This window comes from Lampetra planeri, chromosome 60 (genome assembly GCF_965212315.1).
Source record: "Lampetra planeri chromosome 60, kcLamPlan1.2.h2, whole genome shotgun sequence".
Classification (NCBI taxonomy): Eukaryota; Metazoa; Chordata; class Hyperoartia; order Petromyzontiformes; family Petromyzontidae; genus Lampetra; species Lampetra planeri.
The window spans coordinates 5,524,266-5,551,553 of NC_136166.1; the positions used below are offsets into that span (position 1 = coordinate 5,524,266).

A 27,288-nucleotide genomic window follows, 5' to 3' on the forward strand; every position below is an offset into this window, starting at 1 on the left:
TGGTGTAGCGGTGGTGTAGCGGTGGTGTAGCGGTGGTGTAGCGGTGGTGTAGCGGTGGTGTAGCGGTGGTGTAGCGGTGGTGTAGCGGTGGTGTAGCGGTCAGTGCGCTGCGCTATGAAACCCAGCGACCCGAGTTCGATTCCCGCTCACGGCCACCAACATCATCTGAACCGGTCCTGGGCCTCCCCTAGGTCGACTCAGCCTCAAATGAGTACCTGGTGCGGTGGGTAAAAACATCACCACTAGGGAGACAAAGGCGGCCGGGCGTGGTGCTGGAGACCCACCCCCTCGTGTGCCGTTTTGGCCTTCATAGGTGCTCGCTAACACCACTCGCTCCAGCAGTCTGTTAAGGCTGTAGTACGGGCTTTTATGTAATTTCGCCAAAACCAAAACAACAACTTCTACTCTGGCCATCGCATCTCAACAATCGAGGCGGTTGTCTGCGCCGATCACCCTTTTTCCCGCGGAGAGGACGTGGCGATTTACACCACGGTAAAATAAATATATACACACACACGGTGCTTCAAAAAATTGTTAACACTAGCATGGGACTATTGTTTTTAATGGGAAAAAAGAACGGATAATAATACACTGTAGCATGATAACAAATGTAACGTTAATACCACCATTGGAACCTCATTTGCCAGTAAAAATATGATAATTGTTTTTTTACCCTTCTATCTAGTAACAAAACTGACACCTTTTTACAAGGAGTCATGTTTGCATAGACCACAATACCTGCAGTCATAATGCAAACAAAAAACACAACTCTGATAATGTGCACTGTCCTTGAAGTTCATTGGTCCACACCCGAGACAGCTTTCCGTAGAACCTAGTCTCACATGGGTTGGACCAGATATCTTTAAAAAGGCAAACTAGTCTCCACTTGTTCGCCATCGTTGTCAACGCACGCCTGGAATCTTCTCCAGGTGGTCTCTAGAGCCCCGGGAGGTACATTTATCGTGGTATTGTTGCAAATTCTCAGAAGTGTTCACATTTTTATGAAGCACTCTCTACAGTATATCTAAAGCGAATAAATAAAGATGCTGTAGTACGCTGGCTGGGGGGGGGGGTGCAGGAGATTTAAGCGGTCGGTCATTGCAACTGTCCAAGGGGGGTTACGTCGCTACGAAAATGAATCCTGCGCAGTCGGGAATGTGGTTTCCCTGGACCGCCGTGATGAAAATTTGTTCGCGTGAAAACTTAACCGCGTGCTTTGATGTTGCTTATGGTGCTCCAAAGATGTATTTTCGTTCTTCGTTGTTCAAACTAGATTCGAAGCTTTCGTGACTGCAGGAGTTGCTCTTTGGTTCTTTGGGTAAAGTCACGTAGAAATAAATTTTATTAAATAATAATAGAATACGACGTTTCGATTGCAACACAAGCAACCATCATAAGGTACAAATGAATGAGAAAACAAACATAGTAAACTTGGAAATATAATGCAATACAACACAGAGAGTCGGCCAACATAACCTGGTTGATTACGTTCTTCCAAAGAATTCTAAATTTGAGAGAGAGACAAAACATAGACACGGAGACACACACACAGACAGACACAAGCAGAGAAGAGAGACTCACACAGAGACAAACAGAGAGAGAGACACACACATAGAGTTCTTAATTCTTGTTTTTTTTAATTCGCAGCAGATTAAGAGTCAAATATCTCAGGGAGACAGGTCATTGGAATCACCTGCACTGTAATTCTCTTCGTATGTACGCCTGTGTGTTGAACTGCTTTCGCACCGGACGTAGCCAACCGTGTGTTGCTGCTACATGGCGGCAGCAGCAAAATGTTCAGGGGCCAAGTAAGAATGTCGAGGTCTTCAGCAGAGCGTATGTCGTGTATTTGGCTATCTCTCCTCCGTCCCGACACCTCCGATTAGCGCGGTTGGCTACGTACGTTCAAGGAGCTCAGACTAAAGTGGTTTGCTATATTATTTAAACGTCGTACTCATGAGGGATGGCCTAGTGCCGACTTGCAGGAATTGGAGTGGGCTCAATGAGCCCGGGATCCAAGGTGGCAGATGTAAGGGGGGCAAGATGGTGTGAGAGTGTGGGGGCCGATGTTAGAGATCACCGCGTGTCTGCTGTGCAGCAGGTTCGCGATAGGGGGCGCCAAAAACATCCCCCGTTTGAAAACATTCACCATCATTTTTACGCCGATTGCATCCGGCTCCACCAAAACTACTTCCTGTACGCATCCTTGAAACCTTAACAATTCTCCCCCTTAAATTTCGACTCTGTCTTCTCGACAGACCTATTCTTCGCCTGAGGACGGCTGCTTGCGTTGTGGCCGAAACGTCGTGAGAATTATTTTATTATGTTTTATTTGTATTATTTTATTATTTCCATTCTACGTGACTTTACCGAAAGAACCAACAAGATGAATTCTCCCCCTTCTTCATCCTTACCTCGCCAGCCCTCCCAAACCCTATCATCACCCTCCCTCACCATCTTCCCCAAATCCCTCGCCTCCAAACTCCACGTGATCCGTCGTGCCGCTGGCAGGCATCTCGCTCCGTACGAGACTAATTGTTTTTGCGAGGCCGAGATGTATAGTTGACATTTTCCCTGGCTAAACAGTGTCAATTGTATTCCTGATCCATTTGGGCTACAAGTCTAAAGTAAAACTATGAAAGTTTTATTTTTTATTTTACCAGGTAATGCCCCACTGATGAATTTAGCTCTTTTTCAGAAGCGACCTAGCCACTAATGAGAGCTTAACGAAGTGGCTTATGTGTAAATTTATAGCAGCCATATGCTCTAAACGCACGTTGATTCTAAAAGTGAAGGGAAAAACCGGAGGACCCGGAGAAAAATCCACGCAACCACAGGGAGACAAAGAGAGAGAGACATATACTCCAAATATACAGCAGGTGTCAAGGGTCGGGATCGAACCCACGACCTATTGCATACCAAGCAAGGTAGTTAACATCTCGCCACCGCAGCGTCCTATTAGTCAATTCGCAAACACGGTGCCGAAATCTTACCTACCTCGCTCTGTATACAGGAGGTCGTGGGTTTGATCCCGATCCTGACGCCTGCTGTACATTTTGAGAATGCGTAATCTCCCTGTGGTCGCGTGGATTTTTCTCCACGTCATAAACCACTTAGTTGAGCGATCATTTGTGGCAGCCAGGTCGCTTCTGCAAAAGAGCTATATGGGCACAGTGGGGTCTTACCTGGCGAAAAAAAAGGGAGAGAGACACGCAAACTCAAAATATTCAGCAGCAGGCATCGTCAGGATCGGGATCGGGATCGAACCCATGAACTCCTGCATACCAGGCGAGGGGAACGAACATCTCGCCATCGTGGCGCCCCACGGCAACGAGATATGAAACCAGAGGCCCACACTTGGGGTCCGTTGGGCTCTCTCAAGGGAGATCTGGCCTCTAGTCCACAGCGGGAGGGAATCCGTATCACGCAACACACGCGCGCACACACCGATCTCACGGGCACTCCCTCGTCATATTCTTAGGTTTTTTCGGTGAAGTCACGTAGGTAAAAAATAAACATTTATAAAAAATTTTATAAAAGTTAAATAAAAATTTAATAAAAATCACGACGTTTCGGAGGCAACACAAGCTTCCGGAAGTCGTGATTTTTAATTTATTTTTCTTTTTCTTTTATTAATTTTAATTTTTTACCTACGTGACTTTACCGAAAAAACCTAAGAATGTGAATCCTTGCAGTCACGAAAGCTTCAAATCTAGAATTAACTCCCTCGTCAGCCGCTTTTTTTTTCGACGATTGTGAGCGCCTTTCGAAAGGCGCGGGCAATCACGTTCGGATTCCTGATGGGGGAGGATTTGTAACGATGTCTCCACGATTGCTTGAAGGGAGGATGTGTCTGCGGATGTGAGATCACCGCGGTGGTAAAGGCATTTGAATAAGCACTGGGATAAGTGCAATGTTTCACTTCTTCCGCATGTGGCTGATGCTGATGCAGAAGGCGGAATTTTTGTGCATCGCTGTAACGATGCCTCCTCTGTGGTCGTGAATCGAGCGTTGAGTCGAGGGCAACTTTGAGATGTTATCTCCCTCGCCACGTGCGCAGGAGGTCGTGGGTTCGATTCTGTTTTCTAGCTCCTCCCCTTTTGCCCCACACATTATTTTGCTGGACCCGCCTTCTCCTGGCGGGCCAGGAGTACGGCTCCCTCTCCCGACCACGTCAGGAACAGGAAGGAAGTTCCACGCAACATCTGTGCGCGTTTCGCCAACCCTCGCTAACCTCCGCACGGCTGGCAGAGTTAGACTGCCAGGCCACGTGTGTAGCCACCGCTGCCCGGCAAAAATCACGGCGGTGCCCGTAGAACTGAAATCATCCCGCTCGTCCGATCGACGTAATTCACCTCTGCGTGACTTTTGTAAGTTTATTTATTCAATGATTAGACTTTAAAAACATCTTCACCCTGGTGCAGGCGTCAGGATTGGGATCGAACACGCCCACCAGAGCGAAATAACAATAGACGACTTACCTCACAATGTGCGTGCAAACAAGGCCGCGGATTGGTGCCCCTAATTTGTGAGAGACCACGTGTGGTGGATGCAGGGAGCAAAGGGAGGCGGGGAGAGAGAGAAGCCTGGAAGGGGATTGGCTGGAGACTTGAGAATTTTAAGGGGATTGGAGGAAAAAGGGCGGGAAACCAAGGGCTTCGACTGACAGGAGGGCGGCTGAGAATGGTTGGGGAAGGCCGGGCGTGGATTGGCTGTGGAAAGTCAAGCGAGGGATGTAAAAATTAACCCGTAAAAAAAAACAAAGTTTTTCACTATAAATCCTTTATATGCGTGGCATCGGTTTTATTTTATTATTCATTTCTGTTTTTCTTGAGTAAGAGTTTCATTTTAATCACATTGGTATTTTTAATAAAATATGGAGAGAAAAAGTTTTTCCTAAAAAGTGGAAAATTTTGGTCAAATTTTTTTCACGAAAATTAATTGTCACGCACAACGAGTCTGTGTGAAAAATGTCAGCTCGATTGGATCACGGGAAGTGGGTTAAAAAAACGACCGAAAGATTTGCACGGTCGTAAGCGCGCAAGCAAGCAAGCAAGTGAACTTAATATAAAGGATTTAAAAATAAAGCGGAAATATCCTGAGGGGGATCAACATTTTCGTGGCGCGTTGTTGCCTTCAGATGTTCGCCTTACAGGGGCGGCTTCAACCGCAGTATACCTGTGCCAAATGTCAAGATGTTTCGGCCCGCTTAGAGCGCCATCAGAGCTGATGTCGGTCATTCAGTTACCCACAGGCACCGAATAAACCACGTGGCATATTGTATACGTCGCTGTCGACAACTTCATATAAAGGATTTCAAAACGTAGAAGCGCAAGGGGAGGGGCACGCTTTGAGAGAAAACTTGGGCCGCGCTTGAGGGGATTGTTCGCGTTCACGACGAAGGCTCGCGTGCCTGTCGTCATTCACGCCGGGGGGAAATATCCTCCTCGGTGGGTTTGCCGCGATAAGTCGACATATAGTAGTAGGTTTTTAAATCCTTTATATTAAGTTCGCTTGCTTGCGACCGTGCAAATCTTTTGGTCGTTTTTCAACCCACTTCCCGTGACCCAATCGAGCTGACATTTTGCACACAGACTCGTTGTGCGTGACAATTAATGTTCGTGAAAAATGTTTTCCAAAATTTTACACTTTTTTGGACAAAAATATTATATTTAATTACCAATTGCCCATAGGTGGCAGCCATCTCAAGCCAGAGGACGAGAGGACTCTAGCCGCCACGCATATAAAGGATTTATAGTGAAAACTTTGTTTTTACGGGTTATACTTCTTACCCTTTAAACCGGTACAAAACTGACACCTTTATACAAGACATATGTTGTCGTTGTTGGTTTTTATTCCCAACCCACCCCCCCCCAATGATGCCGCTCGCCATTAGCGTGATTAACACTTTTTTACGGTTGCTAATTGGGAGCGGGAGGGGAAAATATTGGGCGACCGTCAGACTCGTGTGTGTGCTGGCCTCTTAACAGCTGATCAGGAGACATTTGGTCTCCAGGCCTCGAATCAAAGTGAGCTTGCAAATTCTAGATTTGAGGCTTTCGTGTCGTGACTGCAAGGATTCATATTCTTAGGTTTTTTCCGGTAAAGTCACGTAGATAAAAAAATTCAAATTTATAAAAGTTAAATAACAATAAAATAAAAATCACGACGTTTCGGAGGCAACACAAGCTTCCGTCTTCAGGTGGAACAGTCACAGCACGATTGCTGTATCAAGTGAGAGCTACTCAAGTGAGAGCTATTTGATACAGCAATCGTGCTGTGACGGTTCCACCTGAAGACGGAAGCTTGTGTTGCCTCCGAAACGTCGTGATTTTTATTTTATTTTTATTTAACTTTTATTAATTTAAATGTTTTACCTACGTGACTTTACCGAAAAAACCTAAGAATATGAGCTTGCAAAGTACGCCGGACACATCTCCACCGTTGCCGTGAGGCTCTCATCGCTCAACGCCGCACAGCTGTCGACGTGTGTGTGTGTTTGTGCCCAGACGTATGGACACGTGCGTGTCTGCGTCACAAGGGTGCGTGTGTGTTTTGTGGTGCGTCTTTGTGTAGCGTTGCGGTCAGCGTGCTGCGCTATGAAACCCAACGACCCGAGTTCGATTCGCGCTCACGGCCAACACGGGTGACGATTATCTGAACCGGTCCCTCCCTAGGTCGACTCAGCCTTAAATGAGTACCTGGTGCGGTGCGTTAACATTGCCAAAGGGCGGCCGGGCGTGGTGTTGGACACCCACCCCCTCGTGTGCCGTGCCGGCCTTCATAGGTGCTACTCGCTAACAGCACTTGCCCCAGAAGTCTATTGCAGGCTACACGGGGGATCTTTGTATTCGTCTTGTGTTTAGTGAAGAGGCTAGTACGCTCTCTACGAACCCGGCGACACAACCTTTGACTCCGGCTGAAGGCCTACGCCAGTGACGATTATTATCCAAACTCAAAGTTCAACGTTCATTTATTAGGTGTAGCCCTGTGAGCCATTCGGCTCTTGAATCGGGTGCAACCGCAACAAACAAAAAAACATGAACAAGAAAACATCTTAAAGTGACTATGCGCAAACAGAAAATCCAAGAAAGGACGGCAAAATATTGCAGAAAAATCACCGTACACCAACGCTGTGTGCAAAAATCCCAGTGGGATGCAAGTCAAACAACAAAACCACAAGACAACTTAGATTAAGGCCATCAGTCTAACTCTGTACTACAACAAACAAACATGGCCAAACCAAAAAACTTTTCGAAAATCACCAAAATAAAGCCATAAAAGCAATAGGAACTGTGACCGAATTTTCACAATAAACGACCTAAACTGGTCCTGGGCCTTCCCTAGGTCGACTCGTCATCAAACGAGTTCCCCGGTGCGGTGGTCCAGTAAACCTCGCCACCGGGGAGGGAAAGGCGGCCGAGGCGTGGTGCTCGCCACACTGCCCCCCCCCCCCTCCCCCGGCACATGTTCCACCACTCGCCCCCCAACAGTCAGCTGGGAGGGCTTCACACGAGCGATTCCTCGTCTCTTCGCAGCGTCGCCGACGGACGCGGAGGCCTTTGTGGACGCGCACGTTCTCGACAAGGTGCTGGTGAGCGGCGGGGTCGTGCGCGGCGTCAACAACCAGCAGAAGTCCCTACTGGGACTCAAGCTCGACATCAACCAGGTGAGGGGGGGGGGGTGGAGGGATGGAGGGAGGGAGGGATGGAGGGAGGGAGGGAGGGATGGAGGGAGGGAGGCAGGGATGGATGGAGGGATGGAGGGAGGGAGGGATTGAGGGATTGAGGGATGGAGGGAGGGATGGAGGGAGGGAGGGAGGGATGGAGGATGAGGGATGGAGGATAGAGGGAGGGATGGAGGGATGGGGGGGAGGGAGGGAAGGAGGGATGGAGGGAGGGATGGATGGAGGTAGGGATGGATGGAGGGATGGAGGGGAGGGAGGGATTGAGGGATTGAGGGATGGAGGGAGGGATGGAGGGAGGGAGGGATGGAGGATAGAGGGAGGGAGGGAGGGATGGAGGATGGAGGGAGGGAGGGATTGAGGGATTGAGGGATAGAGGGGGAGGGAGGGAGGGAGGGATGGAGGGAGGGAGGGATTGAGGGATTGAGGGATGGAGGGAGGGGGATGGAGGGAGGGATGGAGGGAGGGATGGAGAGATGGATGATGGGGGGAGGGAGGGATGGAGAAGGAATGGAGGAGGGATGGAGGGAGGGATGGAGGGATGGAGAGATGGATGGAGGGATGGATGGAGAGATGGATGATGAGGGGAGGGAGGGATGGAGGAGGGATTGAGGAATGGGAGAGAGGGATGGAGGGAGGCGGTAGCTCAGTTCGGGACCCGCCTCAGCCCACCGTCAGAGCCCTGCAGCTGCCAATGGGAAAGCGTCACGCGTGACGGGAGCCCCCCCCCCCCCCCATCGTGGGAGACGCCAGAGATGGATTAATCAATAAGCGGTTAATCTACCATTGTCTAATTTATGAAGTCTATAAAGGGGTGGGGAGTGCGTCCAGGGCGTCTGCTAGGTGGTTGGAGCTCCTCGCTCTCTCCCTGTGTGTGTGTCCCAGGCACCCAGGTTCAATTCCTGCACGTGTACATGTCCCGATACCAAGTCCCGATTACCAAATGAAAATTCGTATCGGGACTTGGCTTGCAGCATCCCCCCCCCCCCCCCCCGAAATCTCGATTGAAAACCGCATTTCTTCAGAACTACTTTTTTCACTATGAGATCTCTTTTACCAGTGGCAAAATATAGTAGTAGGTTTTTACCCTTTTAAACTGGTACAAAACTGACACCTTTATTCAAGGCATCGTGTTTGCAATAACCACAACACAAGTAGTCTAAAAAGCAAACAAAAAGAAGCAACTCTGATAATGATAGTGCATATTATTATCATTATCAGAGTTGCTTCTTTTTCTTTGCTTTTTTGACTACTTGCAGAGGTGTGGACTCGAGTCATGTGACTTGGACTCGAGTCAGACTCGAGTCATGAATTTGATGACTTGCGACTCGACTTGGACTTGCATAACAATGACTTTGTCCCACCTCTGACTACTTGTGTTGTGGTCATTGCAAACATGATGCCTTGAATAAAGGTGTTAGTTTTGTACCAGTTTAAAAGGGGTGAAAACTACTTTTTTGTCTTGATTTGAAACTTTCGTGACTGCGGGAATCCATTCTCTTTGGTTCTTTCGGTAAAGTCACGAGGTTTTTCTCTCTCTCTCCCCCCTTACTCCTCCCCCTTCTCTTACCTATATAACCTCGTGCCACGGCAGCTCTCTCGCCCACTTCAGCAATTGCTTCTTGCTGTGGTTGTCCCACCTGATGACGGACGCTTGTGTTGCGCCCCGAAACGTCGTGATCTGTTTTATTACGTGACTTTACCGAAAGAACCAAAGAGTAGTGTTTCTGTCCACAATCAAGGTTTTTGGCTTAGATCGCGTAAGTTATAAATGCGTCGTAAAACCTCCACAACCCCGACACAGCCAGTGAGGTTTGTCACGTAAACAATTAGTTACCAGTATAGTGTGTCAATTTTGATTTAAAGCTTTCGTGACTGCAGGGATTCATATTCTTGGTTCTTTCGGTAAAGTCACGTAGAAGGGAAATAATAAAATAAAATAATAATCAAATAATACAAATAAAACAATAAAATGATCACGACGTTTCGATTGCAACACAAGCAATCATCATCAGGTGTGAAAACCACGGCAAAAAAATTTGAAAAAAAAAAAAAGTGGCGTTTTTTTTTAACGTCAGCACCACGGACAGCAACTGGCGGTCGTTCAGACGGAGGAGTCCATCTATGCTCAGAACGGCGGAGGGGTGAGAGAAAGATAATGGATTGCGGTCTGAAAGTCACAATAAGCGCAATTAAGACCCGAAATGGTTTATCAAATCATTCCAATGATTGCTAAGCCAGAATCCATCTTCACGGTTGAAATTGTCTCTGTGTTTATATATGTGGATAGCCTCATGAACTATTCTCTCATGGTAGCCAGATGGTTTGCAGAGAACCTCTGTCTTGGAAAAGTCAATGTCATGTGAGCCCACTGAATTATAACAGTGGTCTGCCACGGCTGAGGTGTTGGTCCTACCGTGTTTCAGGTCTGCTTTATGTTCACGGATCCGGTCCGAGACATGTCGTTTGGTTTCTCCAATGTAACTGATACCACAGAGGCAACTTAGTTTGTAGACGCCAGGGTACTGTATGTCTGGAATAATATATTTTACAGATGGGACCAGATCACGGATTTTATGTACCGTGTTGAATCGGACCTGGATCTTGTGTTTATTCAAGATTTTGGAGATCTTTTTTGTGACCCCCGCAATGTAGGGTAAGGTGATGGTTTTTAAATGGCTCCTCAAGAGGGTCCTTCTTCATGGTTGGAGTGATGGCTTTGCGGATTGTGTAGTCGGAGTAACCATTAGCCTTGAGAGCTTGGCGTACGTGTTTGAGTTCACTGGCAATGTGTTCCTGGTCGGAGATGCATTGGGCTCTATGGTGTAGAGTCTTGATTAGGGAATTCTTCTGGGATGGATGGTGGTGGGAATTCGGTTTTAGGTAAGCATCCGTATGGGTAGCTTTCATATAGACAGAGTGGCTCATTGAACCATCAGGTCTCTTTTTTATTAGGACATCCAAAAAAGGTAGCTTGCTATCTTTTTCGACTTCCATGGTAAATCTGATGGCTGCGTGTATGGAATTGATGTGGTCGAGGAATTGGTCTAGAGCAGGCCGGCCATGTGGCCAGATGACAAAAGTGTCATCCACGTACCTCTTCCATTAGGTTGGGCGTAGAGTGGCAGTCTGGATGGCGTCAGTCTCAAATTTCTCCATGAAAATGTTGGCTACAACCGGAGATAGGAGGGAGCCCATTGGGGTGCCCTCAGTTTGTTTGTAGAAAGATCCATTCCAGGCGAAGTATGTATTGGTTAAACAGAGTCTCACCAGGGGGGGTACCTCAGTATTCAGTCCTTGATGAACCAAGTCTAGAATGATTGCGATGGTGTCAGGTAGAGGAACTTTGGTGAATAAGGAAATCACACCAAAACTGACAAACAGGTCGTCTGTGGGACAGGGAAATACCATTGATTGTCGATACCAGATGAGTAAAGTTTAGTAGCGCAGAGGTGGTTTTTCCAGTGAAAGGCCGCAGGATTTCAGACTTAAAACAAACCAGTTTGTAGGTGGGGGAATTGATAGTAGAGACGATGGGACGAAGGGATGTATCTTCTTTATGTATCTTTGGTAAGCGATATAATATTGGTGGCCTGGCAGCAGAAGGTTTCAACAAGAACTGTTTGGTTTGATCAAATAATGCGGTTGAATCAGAAATTATTTTGTGGGGGTCGTCTGACGAGGCTGTTGGTGGGGTCTCTTTTTATTTTTGTATAGCTGCCATCGTTGAGTAGTTCTGGGATTTTGTTGTTATATTCTATTTATCCATGATGACAGTGGCATTGCCCTTGTCGGCTGAGAGGATGACAATGTCATCCCTCTTTTTTAATTGAGATCATTCAAAACGCTCATCTTTGCTGAGGTTACTAGCTGGCATCTTAAAGTTTTTGAGGGTTGCAGCGATTTCAGATCTTGCTACGTCTGCAGCAATGTGACCCAGGCCCTTGAGAGCAACGTCTACTTGGGCAATGCTATCATTAACTGGTATGTGTCTAGGTGTGACTGCAAAGTTTAGCCCTTTAGCTAAAACGGATTTCAGACCATCGGAAATAGAACTATTACTGCGATTAATTACGACTTTGTTAACATCTAGCTTTTTGGTGTGTGGGTCTGGTCTTTTGTTAGAGAGGAGGTTAGATTTGGAAATCAGGTTGTCCTTACATTTGGTCGATGTAGTGGCAGGTGAAGAGGCAGTCATATTGTCTACATATTCCAAATCCGATGTGGACATTGTTGCCGTCAAAGATAAGTGTGATTTGTAGAGTGTCTTGTCTAACGGATCTAGTTCGGTGCGTATAAGTCTGATTTTCTCTGAGATAAGAGCTAGGCTAGTTCTAGACAGAATGCCCAAAGACAATGCACTATCAGAGTAATGAGAGCTCGGGGTGAGCATCTACATCATGGGACCTCCTTTACCAGCACCAAAATATTATAATAGGTGCTTCCCCTTTTTTCTGGCAACAAAATTGTCTTTGTGCTGCACGCCTTTTGGCGTCCTCTGGTCTAACACCGTTTGAGACGAGGCTCAAAAGAAAGCTGTCTCAGGTGTGGACCAATCAGTTTCAAGGACAATCCATATATTATCAGAGTAGGTTTTTTGTTTGCATTCTGAGCACAATCATATTTTTTAAAGTGATGCGTTTACATATTCTTTGTTTTTTTTCGGTAAAGTCACGTAGGTAAAAAATTTAAATCAATAAAAGTATTTTTATTTTGCTTTCATTAATTTTTATTTTTTACCTACGTGACTTAAAAAAATTAATAAAAGTATTTTTATTTTGCTTTTATTAATTTTTATTTTTTACCTACGTGACTTTAAAAAATTAATAAAAGTATTTTTATTTTACTTTTATTAATTTTAATTTTTTACCTACGTGACTTTACCGAAGAAAAAACCTAAGAATATGAATAATTGCAGTCACGACAGCTTCAAATCTGATGTGTTTACCTTGCCTATATTTCGCACTCCTATCGTTTTTTTTGTTTTATTTGCTGTAACCTCGTGACCCCGTGCCCCTCTACTGAACACCTCTAAAAAAAAAAGCTTCACAGCTCATCGGATTCCTCGTCCAGTGTCAACACAAGCACCACCGATCCCGACTCGGACGAGCCAGGCCGACCCATTTCGGTGCTCGCCCGAGCGCGCCGCTGAGGGTCGTTGCTTGACGTCGGCGTTGTCTTGGCAGAAAAACGGAGAGGTCTTCGTCGACGGGCAGAAGATCCTCGACGCCGACAAGATGACGACCAACGGCGTCATTCACAAGCTGGACGTGCTGCTGCCCTCTGGTGAGTCGCGCCGCTGCAGTGCCACGCGGTCCGGGAATGTCGGTACTCGTTTTATCGACCCCCGAGACATGATGAGTTGAGTCAACCTCCCAAAGAAGTTGATCCATAAGGCAACCACTGTTGATCTTCCCCGCACAAAGTGGTACTCGTTTTATCGATCCCCTGAGGCATGATTAGTTGGGTTAACCTCGCAAGCAGTTGATCCGTAAGGTAACCAACCACTGTTGATCTTCCCCGCACAAAGTGGTACTCGTTTTATCGACCCCCGAGACATGATGAGTTGGGTTAACCTCGCAAGCAGTTGATCCGTAAGGTAACCATCCACTGTTGATCTTCCCCGCACAAAGTGGTACTCGTTTTATCGATCCCCGAGACATGATGAGTTGGGTCAACCGCCCAACCTGGAATTGAACTCGCAACCTTTCCCAGTGGAAGCCGCTCGCTCGCTCTTCAAGCATACAAAATGAGAACATACATATTTTATTTCTATATATGCGCACATGTACACACATGTATAATTGGCATTCTGTGCTCTGATCAATGATACCCATGAATGATTCTATCCATTGACATGATTATTAGAAGCTGGCATCTGAACCTTCACTGCTATCCAACCCTTGGGGCTTCCCCTGGGAAACTTGGCCTTAATTGAGAAATGCATTGCAGCGTGCGATCATCATCATCATCATCATCCCTCGTGTTGGCAACACCCCCCGTCTCCCCTGTCACCGCCACCACCACCGCTGTGCCGCTCTTAATAGGTGCTCACAAACAGGCGTTCTACAGGAGTCTTTGGGGGATGCCATTGATTAGTTTTGTGTTGGCCTGTGATGCATGCCGTGGGTGGTAATGACATTACGAGTCCTCGGAGTGCCGTTGAGCGCTTGCAACACTCCTTAAGTCTCTGCCACGGCTCTCTCTCTCTTGTGCCTGCTGCCTACATTCGTCGCGTGGTGACGCACGCTTTGGGATAGTACGCCGTGGATGCCAAACGCTGCACGTGCCGTGCACGTTGGTCCAGATATCTTGTGACCCCGCTCCCCCCCCCCCCCTCCCCCCCGAAATTAAATTGACCCCAATTTATATTTCCCCCCTTTCGCATGTTTACCGTAATCATTTCTATTTTAAATACAATATGAATGAGAGACATCTGGACCACCGTGTAGACCAGGGGTGGGGAACGGCTGGCCGTACGAGGCCCGCGGAATCATTTGGTGTGGCCCTGCCAAGACAACCGCAGGCGGAACTCTAAATTCAACAAATCTATTAGCAAACCTGGTAAAGCAGTTGCGAGTAGCAACATCATCAACACCAGCTAACATCACCACGCCTCGCCAAAAAGAAGCAGTTCCAGCCATCGTATTAGGGGCGAGTTAATTAAATGTCTGACCAAAAATAACGGGCTAATTTTTAAGTTGATGATTTTTTTGTATGGCACGCGAATGATGTTGTAAATATCCAAATGGGTCTTAGAGGTAGTGTAGAGTTTGTGGCTACTACTATACATGAGTGGAAAAGCAGTTGCGAGTAGCAACATCATCAACACCGGCTAACATCACCACGCCTTGCCAAAAAGAAGCAGTTCCAGCCATCGCATTAGGGGCGAGTTAATTAAATGTCTGACTAAATATAACGGGCTAATTTTTAAGTTGATGATTTTTTTATGGCCCGCCAATGATGTTGTAAATATCCAAATGGCCCTTGGCATATGAAAGATTTCCCACCCCTGGTGTAGACCGTGTGTGTGTGTGGGTGTCGCAGCCTGTATTTGGAACGGTGGCACTACGGTTAGCGGCACTGCGCTACGAACCCGCCGGCCAGAGTTCGATTCCCGCTTACAGCCACCGACACCGGTCCTGGACCTCCCCCTAGGTCGACTCGGCCTCAAATGAGGTTCCTGGTGCGGTGTGTTAAAAGATTGTCACGAGGGCGGCAAAGGCGTCCGGGCGTAGCGCTGGCCACCCACCCCCTCGTGTGCCGTTCGGGCCTTCAAAGGTGCTCGCTATCAGCACTTGCCCCAACAATTTTTTAAGGCTTTAAGGGGGACCTTCGTCTTTGCGTGTACGTGCGTATGTTGAACTTCTTTCGCACCATACGTAGCCGACCGTGGTGATCGTGGTGCAGGGATGTGTGTCTGTATCATCATGGGACCTCCCTTGCCGGTATCAAAATATAAGAAGGAGCTGCCCACCACGAGCTCTCGAAGTCCTGGTAGTGGCATTGCCCTTGTGCTGTTCGCCTTTTTGGCGTCGTCCTCTGATCTCACAATTGTTTGAGACTTGGCTCTAGATCAGGGGTCCTCAACTCCCGGGCCCCGGACCGGTACCGGTCCGTGGCCTGTTAGGAATCAGGCCACACGGCACGAGGTGAGAGCGGTGAGTCCGTGCGTGGACCGCCCGATTATTTTATTAACTACTTCCTCTTGCCCGCACTGCGCACTTGTTTCAGTCGCAGATTTGGTTAGCCCACAAGCTGACCCCTGGCCAAAATGAGTAAAAAAAACAAACGACGCTGGAGAGCTTCTTTGAAAGGGGGGACAGATCCAATGGTGAAAAAATTGTCTTCCACGAAACAGGTTCCTGCTCTAAAGAAAGCTGTCTCTGGTGTGGACCACTCGGTTTCAAAGACAATGCATCATCATGCATTACCAGCGCATGTTTTTGTTCGCATGCTCACCACAAGTACATGCGGTTAATGCAGACAGGATTCCTTGAAGAAGGTTTCTGTTTGGTGTTTGAACATCACAACCCAACTGTTTTATTGCCAGAAAGAGTAAAACCTATTCTTACGTGTATGTGTGTATGTCTGCAATGCACCGATGTACGTTCTACAGACAGAAATGAGGAACACGTGTATGTGAGAACAGAGAGACGTAATTTTGACTGTCAAGAAAAGTCAGTGGGCTCGGGAAAGAAACGGCGCTGCTGGAAGGAATGACGGCTCATGGGCGAACGGAGCGAGCACGACGGATTGTTGCATCGCGTGGCTTGCGATGGATTGTACGCGCGTTGAACTCCTTTCGCACAGTACGTAGCCGACCGCGCTTATCGGAGGTGCGCGCGGTGGAAAGGACAACAAGCTAAACGCAAGCAGCTGACCATCGAACAAAGGCGGCGGTCACCGCATCGTCACGCGGCGCTTTGAGATGCCCTTCCGTGGCCGTCTGGAACGTTCTTCCTCCACTAGAGCGATGCACTTTTAAATTGTCGTCTAGATTAAAATCTCATTTCTTCAGAGCTGCTTATTTGTGCGTTCGTTTGTTGTCCTTCCACCGCAACCTTCGAACAGATGCGCTTCTTAGGCCGTCTGGAACGTTCTTCCTGCACTGGAGCGATGCACTTTTAAATCGTCGTCTCGATTGAAATCGCATTTCTTCAGAGCTGCCAAGTTGTGCGTTAGTTTGGTGTCTTTCCACCGCAACCTTCGATCAGATGCGCTTCTTAGGCCGTCTGGAACGCCTCTTCCTTCCCGATATTGGGAAGCCACTGGAGCAATGCACTTTTAAATCGTCGGCTAGATTTAAATCGCATTTCTTCAGAGCTGCGTTTTTGCCTGTTTAGTTCGTTGTCCTTCGCCGCACCTCCGATTAGCACCGCCGGCTACGTAACGGTGGCGGAAGACGTTCAACGCGTGTACAGAAAACCCCAGGAGTGGGATAGTCACCCCTCCATTGGTCATTTCCTCGAGGGAGAAGGTCAGAGGAATCCGGGATCGCGGTTGAGAGTGGGGGGAAGGTCAGTGCAGAATGCCTCCAATTAAGATTTTGTTGTTGTTCCTGCTGCTGCACTGCGCAAACTATTTGTCACAATTGGACACGCACAGTGCGGGGCTCAGTTGGGGAATGCACACGTGTGTGCGTGTGTGTGTGCGCGAAGGATCCACATGCGTGTGCATGTGTAAACGCACGTGCGCACGCATCTGCATACGCGTGCGTGCGTGTGTGCTCGCGGGTCCGCATGAGTGTGCATGTGTACCCGCGCGCGCGTATGCAGATGCGTGCGCGCGTGCCTGTGCACTTGCCCCAAACAGTCGGTTGCAAAACCAAGGCTACGCGGGTGATCTTTGTCTTTGTCCGTCCGCCAGGAGCCGCCGTGCTCAGTGGGAGCGAGCCGCTGCCTGCTGGCTGGAAGCCAACGCCTCCCAGGGCCGGGAAACCCAAGAAGCCTGCACCACCCGTAAGTTTGGGGGGGTGGGTTGGGGTGGTGGGGGGGTGGGTGGGATGGGTGGGTGGTGTGGTGGGGGGGTGGGTGGGTGTGGTGGGGTGGGTGGGTGGTGTGGTGGGGGGTGGGATGGGTGGGTGGTGTGGTGGGGGGTGGGTGGGGTGGGTGGGGCGGGGTGGGTGGGTGGGTGGGTATGGTGGGGTGTGGTGTGGTGGGGTGGGGTGGGGTGTGGTGGGGTGGGTGGGTGGTGTGGTGGGGGGTGGGATGGGTGGGTGGTGTGGTGGGGGGTGGGTGGGTGGGGTGGGTGGGGCGGGGGTGGGTGGGTGGGTATGGTGGGGTGTGGTGTGGTGGGGTGGGGTGGGGGTGTGGTGGGGTGGGTGGGTGGTGTGGTGGGGGGTGGGATGGGTGGGTGGTGTGGTGGGGGGTGGGTGGGGTGGGTGGGGCGGTGTGGGGTGGGTGGGTATGGTGGGGGTGTGGTGTGGTGGGGTGGGGTGGGGTGTGGTGGGGTGGGTGGGTGGTGTGGTGGGGTGTGGTGTGGTGGGGTGGGTGGGGTGGGATGGGTGGGGTGTGGTGTGGTGGGGGGTGGGTGGGGTGGGTAGGATGGGTGGGTGGTGTGGTGGGGGGTGGGTGGGGTGGGTGGGGCGGGGTGGGTGGGTGGGTGGGTATGGTGGGGTGTGGTGTGGTGGGGTGGGGTGGGGTGTGGTGGGGTGGGTGGGTGGTGTGGTGGGGTGTGGTGTGGTGGGGTGGGTGGGGTGGGATGGGTGGGGTGTGGTGTGGTGGGGGGTGGGGTGGGTGGGGTGGGATGGGTCGGTGGTGTGGTGGGGGGTGGGTGGGGTGGGTGGGGGACTTCCAGCCGGGCCTCCCAAAATCCGGCGGACCTCACTGATCGGAACCACAACCAGCATCCACAGGCCAGGCCTAGAATGGGGGGAGGGGCAGCTTGGCATAATGATTTAGTATCGTTTGGGGGTTTGTGGATTATTGTAATTCTTCTCTCTCTGTAGCTTGCTCGTTCTTTCTTCCTTTGAAGTTGGTTCACAATCAAGAGGGTCAGAATCAGTAGGATCGATGCTTTCGCAGTGGAATATAAAACTTCAGAAGACAGTCGAGATGATGGTTGGGGAGGAGGTGGGGGGGAGGGCAAACCGTTCAAGATCTTAAACGTTAGAAGAAGAGGAATCTTAAATTTCGATTTAAAGCTTTCGTGACTGCAGGGATTCATCTTCTTGGTTCTTTCGGTAAAGTCACGTAGAAGGGAAGTAATAAAATAATAAAAATAAAACATAATGAAATAATTCTCACGACGGCTGCTTGCTGCGTTGTGGCCGAAACGTCGTGAGAATTATTTTATTGTGTTTTATTTTTATTATTTTATTATTTCCATTCTACGTGACTTTACCGAAAGAACCAAGAAGATGAATCCCTGCAGTCACGAAAGCTTTACATCGAAATCTAACGTAGCCTTTCATTTAAACATCGCACGTCTTTGTCAGCAGTCTCGTTGTCGTATATCCTCGAATAATTGCCGGCAATTTGTTTATCCTGCCGATTTATTGGAGTCCCAATCGCCCCGATCGTGGTGCTTTTGCACGTGCGAGGAGGAACCAAGGGAACACCCCTTGCTTGTTAGAGGGAAAGAACACTGAAAAATCAAAACGGATAAGGGACCGTTCATAAATGACGTCACGCACCTAGGGGAGGGAGGTGAGACATTTGTGACGATGTGTGACGAGGGGGGGGGGGGTTTGAGAAATGTGACGTCACTTAAAAATGCGCAACTTTAAATAAATATAGACAACACGTTCTGCTTAATTAAATAGACTTTTTTAAATAAATTTTTCTCCTACAACATCAGAGTGCAGCGCCACATTAAATACGCACAACAATGACAATAGTTTAAAGCGATTTGAAACATGTTTTATTATTTTTGGAGGGGGGGGGGGCAGAGCTTTGTGACGTCATAATTGAGGGGGGGGGTTTGACTTTTTGTGACGCCGTGTGACGAGGGGGGGGGGGGGGCTCTGCACTCTGATGTTGTAGGAGTGTTGTTATAACAATTGGTGTTGTTATAACAATTCTATATTTATTTAAAGTTGCACATTTTGATGTGACGTCACATTTCTCAAACCCCCCCCCCCCCCCCCCATCGTCACACATCGTCACAAATGTCTCAACCCCCCCCCCCCCCCCAGGTGCATGACGTCATTTATGGACGGCACCCTAAGTCCCCTCTCGCTTTCAATGCACTCGCCCAGTTGAGTCCGCAAACCTACGGCTCCGGATCCGATTGCGGCTCTTTAAGGGCAACTGACCCCGTGACCTCGTTTGTCAAGGACCCACGTGTCTCGTCTTCACCGCAGTCCATCGTACTGCGGCTCTTGAAATATTCCACGTAAAAATAAAAATAGATGTGTCCGTGTCGGATTCGACAAAAACTAAAATTGGCCTCTTGTCAACGTGGTTTTTGCCGGCCCCCCGTTGCACGAGCCATCAGTGAGCCATCACCGTGCCACTGAGTTCATGAAGGTTGAAGGGGGGGTGACGTGAACTCGGGGCTCTCTGTTATTACTCTAAGGCAGGGGTGGGGAACGTCCGGCCCGTGGGCTGTACGAGGCCCGTGAAATCATTTGGGTCTGGCCCTGCCAAGGCAACCACAGGCGGGACTCGAAATTTAATAAATCTCGGAGCAAACCTGGAAAAGCAGTTGCGAGTAGCAACATCATCAACACCATCAACACCAGCAGCTAACATCACCACAAGCCTCGGCAAAGAGAAGCAGTTCCAGCCATCGCATTAGGGGCGAGTTCATTAAATGTTTGACCAAATATAACAACGGGCTAATTTTTAAGTTGATAATTTCGTCTGGCCCGCGAATGATGTTATAAATATCCAAATGGGTTTTTGGCAGAATTTTTTTTTTACTTATGCTCTAAGGTATTTCAATCTGCTGTTGAGCGTTCACCACACCGCCCCCCCCCCCCACACACCTCCCCACAAACTCCGATCAGCACGTTTGACCACTCACGGTGTGACATAAGTTCAACATCCACGCGCACAACCTCAGACCGGTAGTCCAAAAAGTAGACTCGACTCGACACATCCGTCGTGAACACCGCACGTGGCCTTGAATGGTCGAGCGATATAATAGGCGACGTTCGGAGCAACGGCCCTTCTTCCGAGCGCGAATAAGACCGGATCGTCTGCCGCCCCAGATTTTTGTTTTCGTTGGCGTAAACTTTTTTTGGGGATCTACCTGCCGCGGTGGTTACAGTTTTGCCCTCCCTCCGGCGATGTTGAAAGCGCAGCGGGGATCTGGTCGCCTCTCCAATTTGCTTCCCTTGTTGAATTTTGTCGAAGAACAGAGACATGCTTCACCGGTGATCTGTAGTTGATGGGAATCGCGTCAATAATCATCCATAATTTTCGCCGTTTGGGGCTGATGCCACTCCTGCACAAAACGGGTGGACGGAACAAACGGTGGAAATTTAGCCGGGAAGTTACGTACGGTAGTTATGTCGGTGTCTTTGAAACGCATCGGTATGAATTCTAATGTAAAAACGTTGTTTTAAATATACATTTAAAATAGTAGCGGGGGAAAGTTTAAATAACCGTTTGCAATACATTTTTAATTGGGCATTACGTATTTATGCCACGTGGGAGAATATACGGCGAGCTTGGCCATGTATTTTTCATATTATTTTACGGCGACATAAAATATATAATCGCGATGTAATGTTCATTCCATCTCGAAATCAATCATCAGGAAAACTGTCAGCTACGAACTCGGATGCTTTCACTTTTCACCTCCGCAGAGATTCTCGGTGAAACATATTCGCATGTCACGTGCCTGAAATGCAGATGTCGCTCGCCTCTGATATTAGCCGGAGCCGGGAATAGAATCGGCTCCAATTAGCAAAGTTGACAACGTACGGTGTCAAAAAAATCCAACATACGCGCAAACATAGACTCACACAGAGACCCATAGACTCACATAGAGACCCATAGACTCACACAGAGACCCAGAGACTCACACAGAGACCCATCGACTCACACAGAGACCCATAGACTCATGCAGAGGCCCATAGACTCACACAAAGACCCATAGACTCACACAGAGACCCATAGACTCACATAGAGACCCATAGACTCACACAGAGACCCAGAGACTCACACAGAGACCCATCGACTCACACAGAGACCCATAGACTCATGCAGAGGCCCATAGACTCACACAAAGACCCATAGACTCACACAGAGACCCATAGACTCACACAGAGACCCATAGACTCACACAGAGACCCATAGACTCACACAGAGACCCATAGACTCACACAGAGACCCATAGACTCACACAGAGACCCATAGACTCACACAGAGACCCATAGACTCACACAGAGACCCATAGACTCACACAGAGACCCATAGACTCACGCAGAGACCCATAGACTCACACAGTGACCCATATATTCACACAGAGACCCGTAGACTCACACAGAGACCCGTAGACTCACACAGAGACCCATAGACTCACACAGAGACCCAGAGACTCACACAGAGACCCATAGACTCACACAGAGACCCATAGACTCATGCAGAGGCCCACAGACTCACACATAGACCCATAGACTCACACAGAGACCCATAGACTCACACAGAGACCCATAGACTCACACAGAGACCCATAGACTCACACAGTGACCCATAGACTCACACAGAGACCCATAGACTCACACAGAGACCCATAGACTCACACAGAGACCCATAGACTCACACAGATACCCATAGACTCACACAGAGACCCATAGACTCACACAGAGACCCATAGACTCACACAGAGACCCATAGACTCACGCAGAGACCCATAGACTCACACAGTGACCCATAGATTCACACAGAGACCCGTAGACTCACACAGAGACCCGTAGACTCACACAGATACCCATATACTCACACAGAGACTCATAGACTCACACAGAGACCCGTAGACTCACACAAAGACCCATAGACTCACACAGAGACCCATAGACTCACACAGAGACCCATAGACTCACACAGTGACCCATAGATTCACACAGAGACCCGTAGACTCACACAGAGACCCGTAGACTCACACAGATACCCATATACTCACACAGAGACCCATAGACTCACACAGAGACCCGTAGACTCACACAGAGACCCCTAGACTCACACAGAGACCCATAGACTCACACAGATACCCATGGACTCACACAGAGACCCATAGACTCACACAGAGACCCATGACTCACACAGAGACCCATAGACTCACGCAGAGACCCATAGACTCACACAGTGACCCATAGATTCACACAGAGACCCGTAGACTCACACAGAGACCCGTAGACTCACACAGATACCCATATACTCACACAGAGACCCATAGACTCACACAGAGACCCGTAGACTCACACAGAGACCCGTAGACTCACACAGAGACCCCTAGACTCACACAGAGACCCATAGGCTCACACAGAGACCCATAGGCTCACACAGAGACCCATATACTCACACAGAGACCCATAGACTCACACAGAGACCCATAGACTCACACAGTGACCCATAGACTCACACAGAGACCCATAGACTCACACAGAGACCCATAGACTCACACAGAGACCCATAGACTCACACAGATACCCATAGACTCACACAGAGACCCATAGACTCACACAGAGACCCATAGACTCACACAGAGACCCATAGACTCACGCAGAGACCCATAGACTCACACAGTGACCCATAGATTCACACAGAGACCCGTAGACTCACACAGAGACCCGTAGACTCACACAGAGACCCATAGACTCACACAGAGACCCAGAGACTCACACAGAGACCCATAGACTCACACAGAGACCCATAGACTCATGCAGAGGCCCACAGACTCACACATAGACCCATAGACTCACACAGAGACCCATAGACTCACAGAGAGACCCATAGACTCACACAGAGACCCATAGACTCACACAGTGACCCATAGACTCACACAGAGACCCATAGACTCACACAGAGACCCATAGACTCACACAGAGACCCATAGACTCACACAGATACCCATAGACTCACACAGAGACCCATAGACTCACACAGAGACCCATAGACTCACACAGAGACCCATAGACTCACGCAGAGACCCATAGACTCACACAGTGACCCATAGATTCACACAGAGACCCGTAGACTCACACAGAGACCCGTAGACTCACACAGATACCCATATACTCACACAGAGACCCATAGACTCACACAGAGACCCGTAGACTCACACAAAGACCCATAGACTCACACAGAGACCCATAGACTCACACAGAGACCCATAGACTCACACAGTGACCCATAGATTCACACAGAGACCCGTAGACTCACACAGAGACCCGTAGACTCACACAGATACCCATATACTCACACAGAGACCCATAGACTCACACAGAGACCCGTAGACTCACACAGAGACCCCTAGACTCACACAGAGACCCATAGACTCACACAGATACCCATGGACTCACACAGAGACCCATAGACTCACACAGAGACCCATACTCACACAGAGACCCATAGACTCACGCAGAGACCCATAGACTCACACAGTGACCCATAGATTCACACAGAGACCCGTAGACTCACACAGAGACCCCTTAGACTCACACAGATACCCATATACTCACACAGAGACCATAGACTCACACAGAGACCCGTAGACTCACACAGAGACCCGTAGACTCACACAGAGACCCCTAGACTCACACAGAGACCCATAGGCTCACACAGAGACCCATAGGCTCACACAGAGACCCATATACTCACACAGAGACCCATAGACTCACACAGAGACCCGTAGACTCACACAGAGACCCCTAGACTCACACAGAGACCCATAGGCTCACACAGCGACCGATAGTTTGCTGTCCTTCACCCCGCACCTCCGATTAGTACGGTTGGATACGTACGGTGCGAACGAAGTTCAGCGTACACACGCAAACATTGCAAATTGAACAAAAACGACCCCAACAAAGCAAGGCAAAATTCCGACGCCCTCCTCCGCTCCAACACTCGCCGGCGTCGTATAAATATTCTCGGCCTGACGCGCCGCTCGTAAATTGCGTAAAAAAGCAATTTCGTGAGCAGCGGCAGCGCCGGGCGAACTCGCAAAGACGCCTCCCGCCCACCTCCCACACTCGACGCCAGGCACGTGCGCATGCGAAAACTCGCCACTCGCGGATGCCTCCCGTTCCGTATTTCCGCCGGACGCGGTCAAGGTGGCCGTCCATAAATGACGTCACGCACCTAGGGGGTGGTGGGGGGGAGGGGTCAGACTTTTTTGACGATGTGTGACGAGGGGCGGGGTGGGGAGGGGTTTGAGAAATGTGACGTCACGTCAAAATGCGCAACTTTAAATACATATAGACAACACGTTGTCATGAGTGAAATTGACCTTTTGATAAATGTTTTCTCCTGCAACATCAGAGTGCCGCGCCACATTAAATACGCACTACAATGACAATCGTTTAAAGCGATTTGAAGCATGTTTTATTTTGGGGGGGGGGGGGGCAGAGCTTTGTGACGTCATATTTTAGGGGGGGGCCTGACACATTAAATACGCACTACAATGACAATAGTTTAAAGCGATTTGAAACATGTTTTTTTATTTTTTTTGGAGGAGGGGGGCAGAGCTTTGTGACGTCATATTTGAGGGGGGGGGGGGTCTGACTTTTTGTGACGCCGTGTGACGGGGGGGGGGGTCAAAAATCGTCCAAATTCGCGTGACGTCATTTATGGACGGCCCCTGAGGTGGGGGTGGGGGTGGTGGGGGGTGGTTGACCGTGTCTACGGGGGGGGGGGGGCAGCCGTGAGGTCGAGGGGTCACGTGGTAGGTCGATGATCAAAACGGACGAAGGTGACGAGCCGACCGGCATTGGGAGAGACAGCGAATAAAAATAAATTGAATTTCGATTTAAAGTTTTCGTGACTGCAGGGATTCATCTTCTTGGTTCTTTTCGGTAAAGTCACGTAAAAGGGAAATAATAAAGTAAAAAGAATAATAATTTTATTATGTTTTATTTTCATTATTTTATTATTTCCATTCTACGTGACTTTACCGAAAACAACCAAGAAGAAAAATAATTTGGGGGCAGGCCGCACGCGTGGAAACCCATTTAGTGGTGGTCGGCCACTAAAGCGCAGGCAGCGTGTTTTTGAAAAAAAGTATTTTTAAATATTACTTATTTTTAAACACGCTTTCATGAAATGTACCGTACTAGTAATGGAATAACTCCACGACTCCAGGAAGTGGCTCTGAAGCTTGCCACAACGTAAGGGACCGTGGCCAATTACAGCCAACGTCAGTTTCAGTTGAGCGTGGACAATTAGACCCAAGCCGAAACATAACAGAAAAAAAGATTGTATTATTTTAAAAAATTCAATATTATTTTTTTTAATGATAGAATATAGTATTGTCATCAGTATGACATAAGTATACCAAGTTTGCAGTCGACACCACATTGGGAAGTGGGTTACAATTGAGTTACAAGATTTGAGGATACGACAACAGACAGAGTGAGTTAATAAAAAACGTGTAATAATAAAAATGACAAGGGAAGCAGCTCTTGGCTGGACATTATTCTCACCTTCTGAGAACAGGGAATGCTATTCACTGGCATTCCCTTTTCAGTCCGTTAGTTTTATTTCGATTTAAAGCTTTCGTGACTGCAGGGATTCATATTCTTGGTTCTTTCGGTAAAGTCACGTAGAAGGGAAGTAATAAGATAATTCAGGACGCTGTCTCCCCGACAGACCTGGTTTTCACCTGAGGACGGCTGCTTGCGTTGTGGCCGAAAGGTCGTGAGAATTATTTTATTGTTTTATTTTTATTATTTTATTACTTCCCTTCTACGTGACTTTACCGAAAGAACCAAGAAAATAAAAAGTCAGTTAGTTATTAAGTTTGCAGACTTTTTTTGCCGAACGACCCCCTAAAATGGCCGCCATTTTAGGGAGTCGGGGGGGGGGGGGGCGGGAAACCCAGGACCGGTTCAGATGTCGCTCGCCACTGATTTTAGCCGGGGCCCGACATCGAACTATGGGTCTCTGTGTGAGTCTATGGGTCTCTGTGTGAGTCTAGGGGTCTCTGTGTGAGTCTATGGGTCTATTTGTGAGTCTATGGGTCTCTGTGTGAGTCTATGGGTCTCTGTGTGAGTCTATGGGTGTGCGTATGAGTTTATGGGGTCTTTTTGTGAGTCTATGGGTATATATGTGAGTCTATGGATCTCTATATGAGTCTATGGGTGTGCGTATGAGTCTATGGGGTCTCTTTATGAGTCTATGGGTCTCTGTGTGAATCTATGGGTTTCTTTTGTGAGTCTATGGGTCTCTTTGTGAGTCTATGGGTCTCTGTGTGAATCTATGGTCTCTTTTGTGAGTCTATGGGTCTCTTTGTGAATCTATGGGTCTCTTTTGTGAGTCTATGGGTCTCTTTTGTGAGTCTATGGGTCTCTGTGTGAGTCTATGGGTCTCTGTGTGAGTCTATGGGTGTGCGTATGAGTTTATGGGGTCTTTTTGTGAGTCTATGGGTATATATGTGAGTCTATGGGTCTCTATATGAGTCTATGGGTGTGCGTATGAGTCTATGGGGTCTCTTTATGAGTCTATGGGTCTCTGTGTGAATCTATGGGTTTCTTTTGTGAGTCTATGGGTCTCTTTGTGAGTCTATGGGTCTCTGTGTGAATCTATGGGTCTCTTTTGTGAGTCTATGGGTCTCTTTGTGAATCTATGGGTCTCTTTTGTGAGTCTATGGGTCTCTTTGTGAGTCTATGGGTCTGTGTGTGAGTCTATGGGTGTGCGTATGAGTTTATGGGGTCTTATTGTGAGTCTATGGGTATATATGTGAGTCTATGGGTCTCTATGTGAGTCTATGGGTCTCTGTGTGAGTCTATCGGTCTCTATGCGAGTCTATGGGTGTGCATATGAGTCTATGGGGTCTCTTTGTGAGTCCTTGGGTCTCAATGTGAGTCTATGGGTCTCTGTGTGAGTCTATGGGTCTCTATATGAGTCTATGGGTGTGCGTATGAGTCTATGGGGTCTCTTTGTGAGTCTATGTGTCTATATGTGAGTCTATGGGTCTGTGTGTGAGTCTATGGG

General features: G+C 48.5%; 1 protein-coding gene across 1 annotated transcript in view; it reads left to right on the plus strand.

The window, feature by feature from the left end:
• The window catches only part of LOC144736342 (uncharacterized), a 130,105-nt gene that overhangs the window by 38,568 nt on the left and 64,249 nt on the right, over positions 1-27,288 (plus strand). The window contains exons 3-5 of the mRNA XM_078619011.1: positions 7,539-7,669; positions 12,871-12,970; positions 17,054-17,145. Of these exons, the coding sequence (XP_078475137.1) occupies positions 7,539-7,669; positions 12,871-12,970; positions 17,054-17,145 (323 nt within the window). The remainder of the gene's footprint in view (positions 1-7,538; positions 7,670-12,870; positions 12,971-17,053; positions 17,146-27,288) is intronic.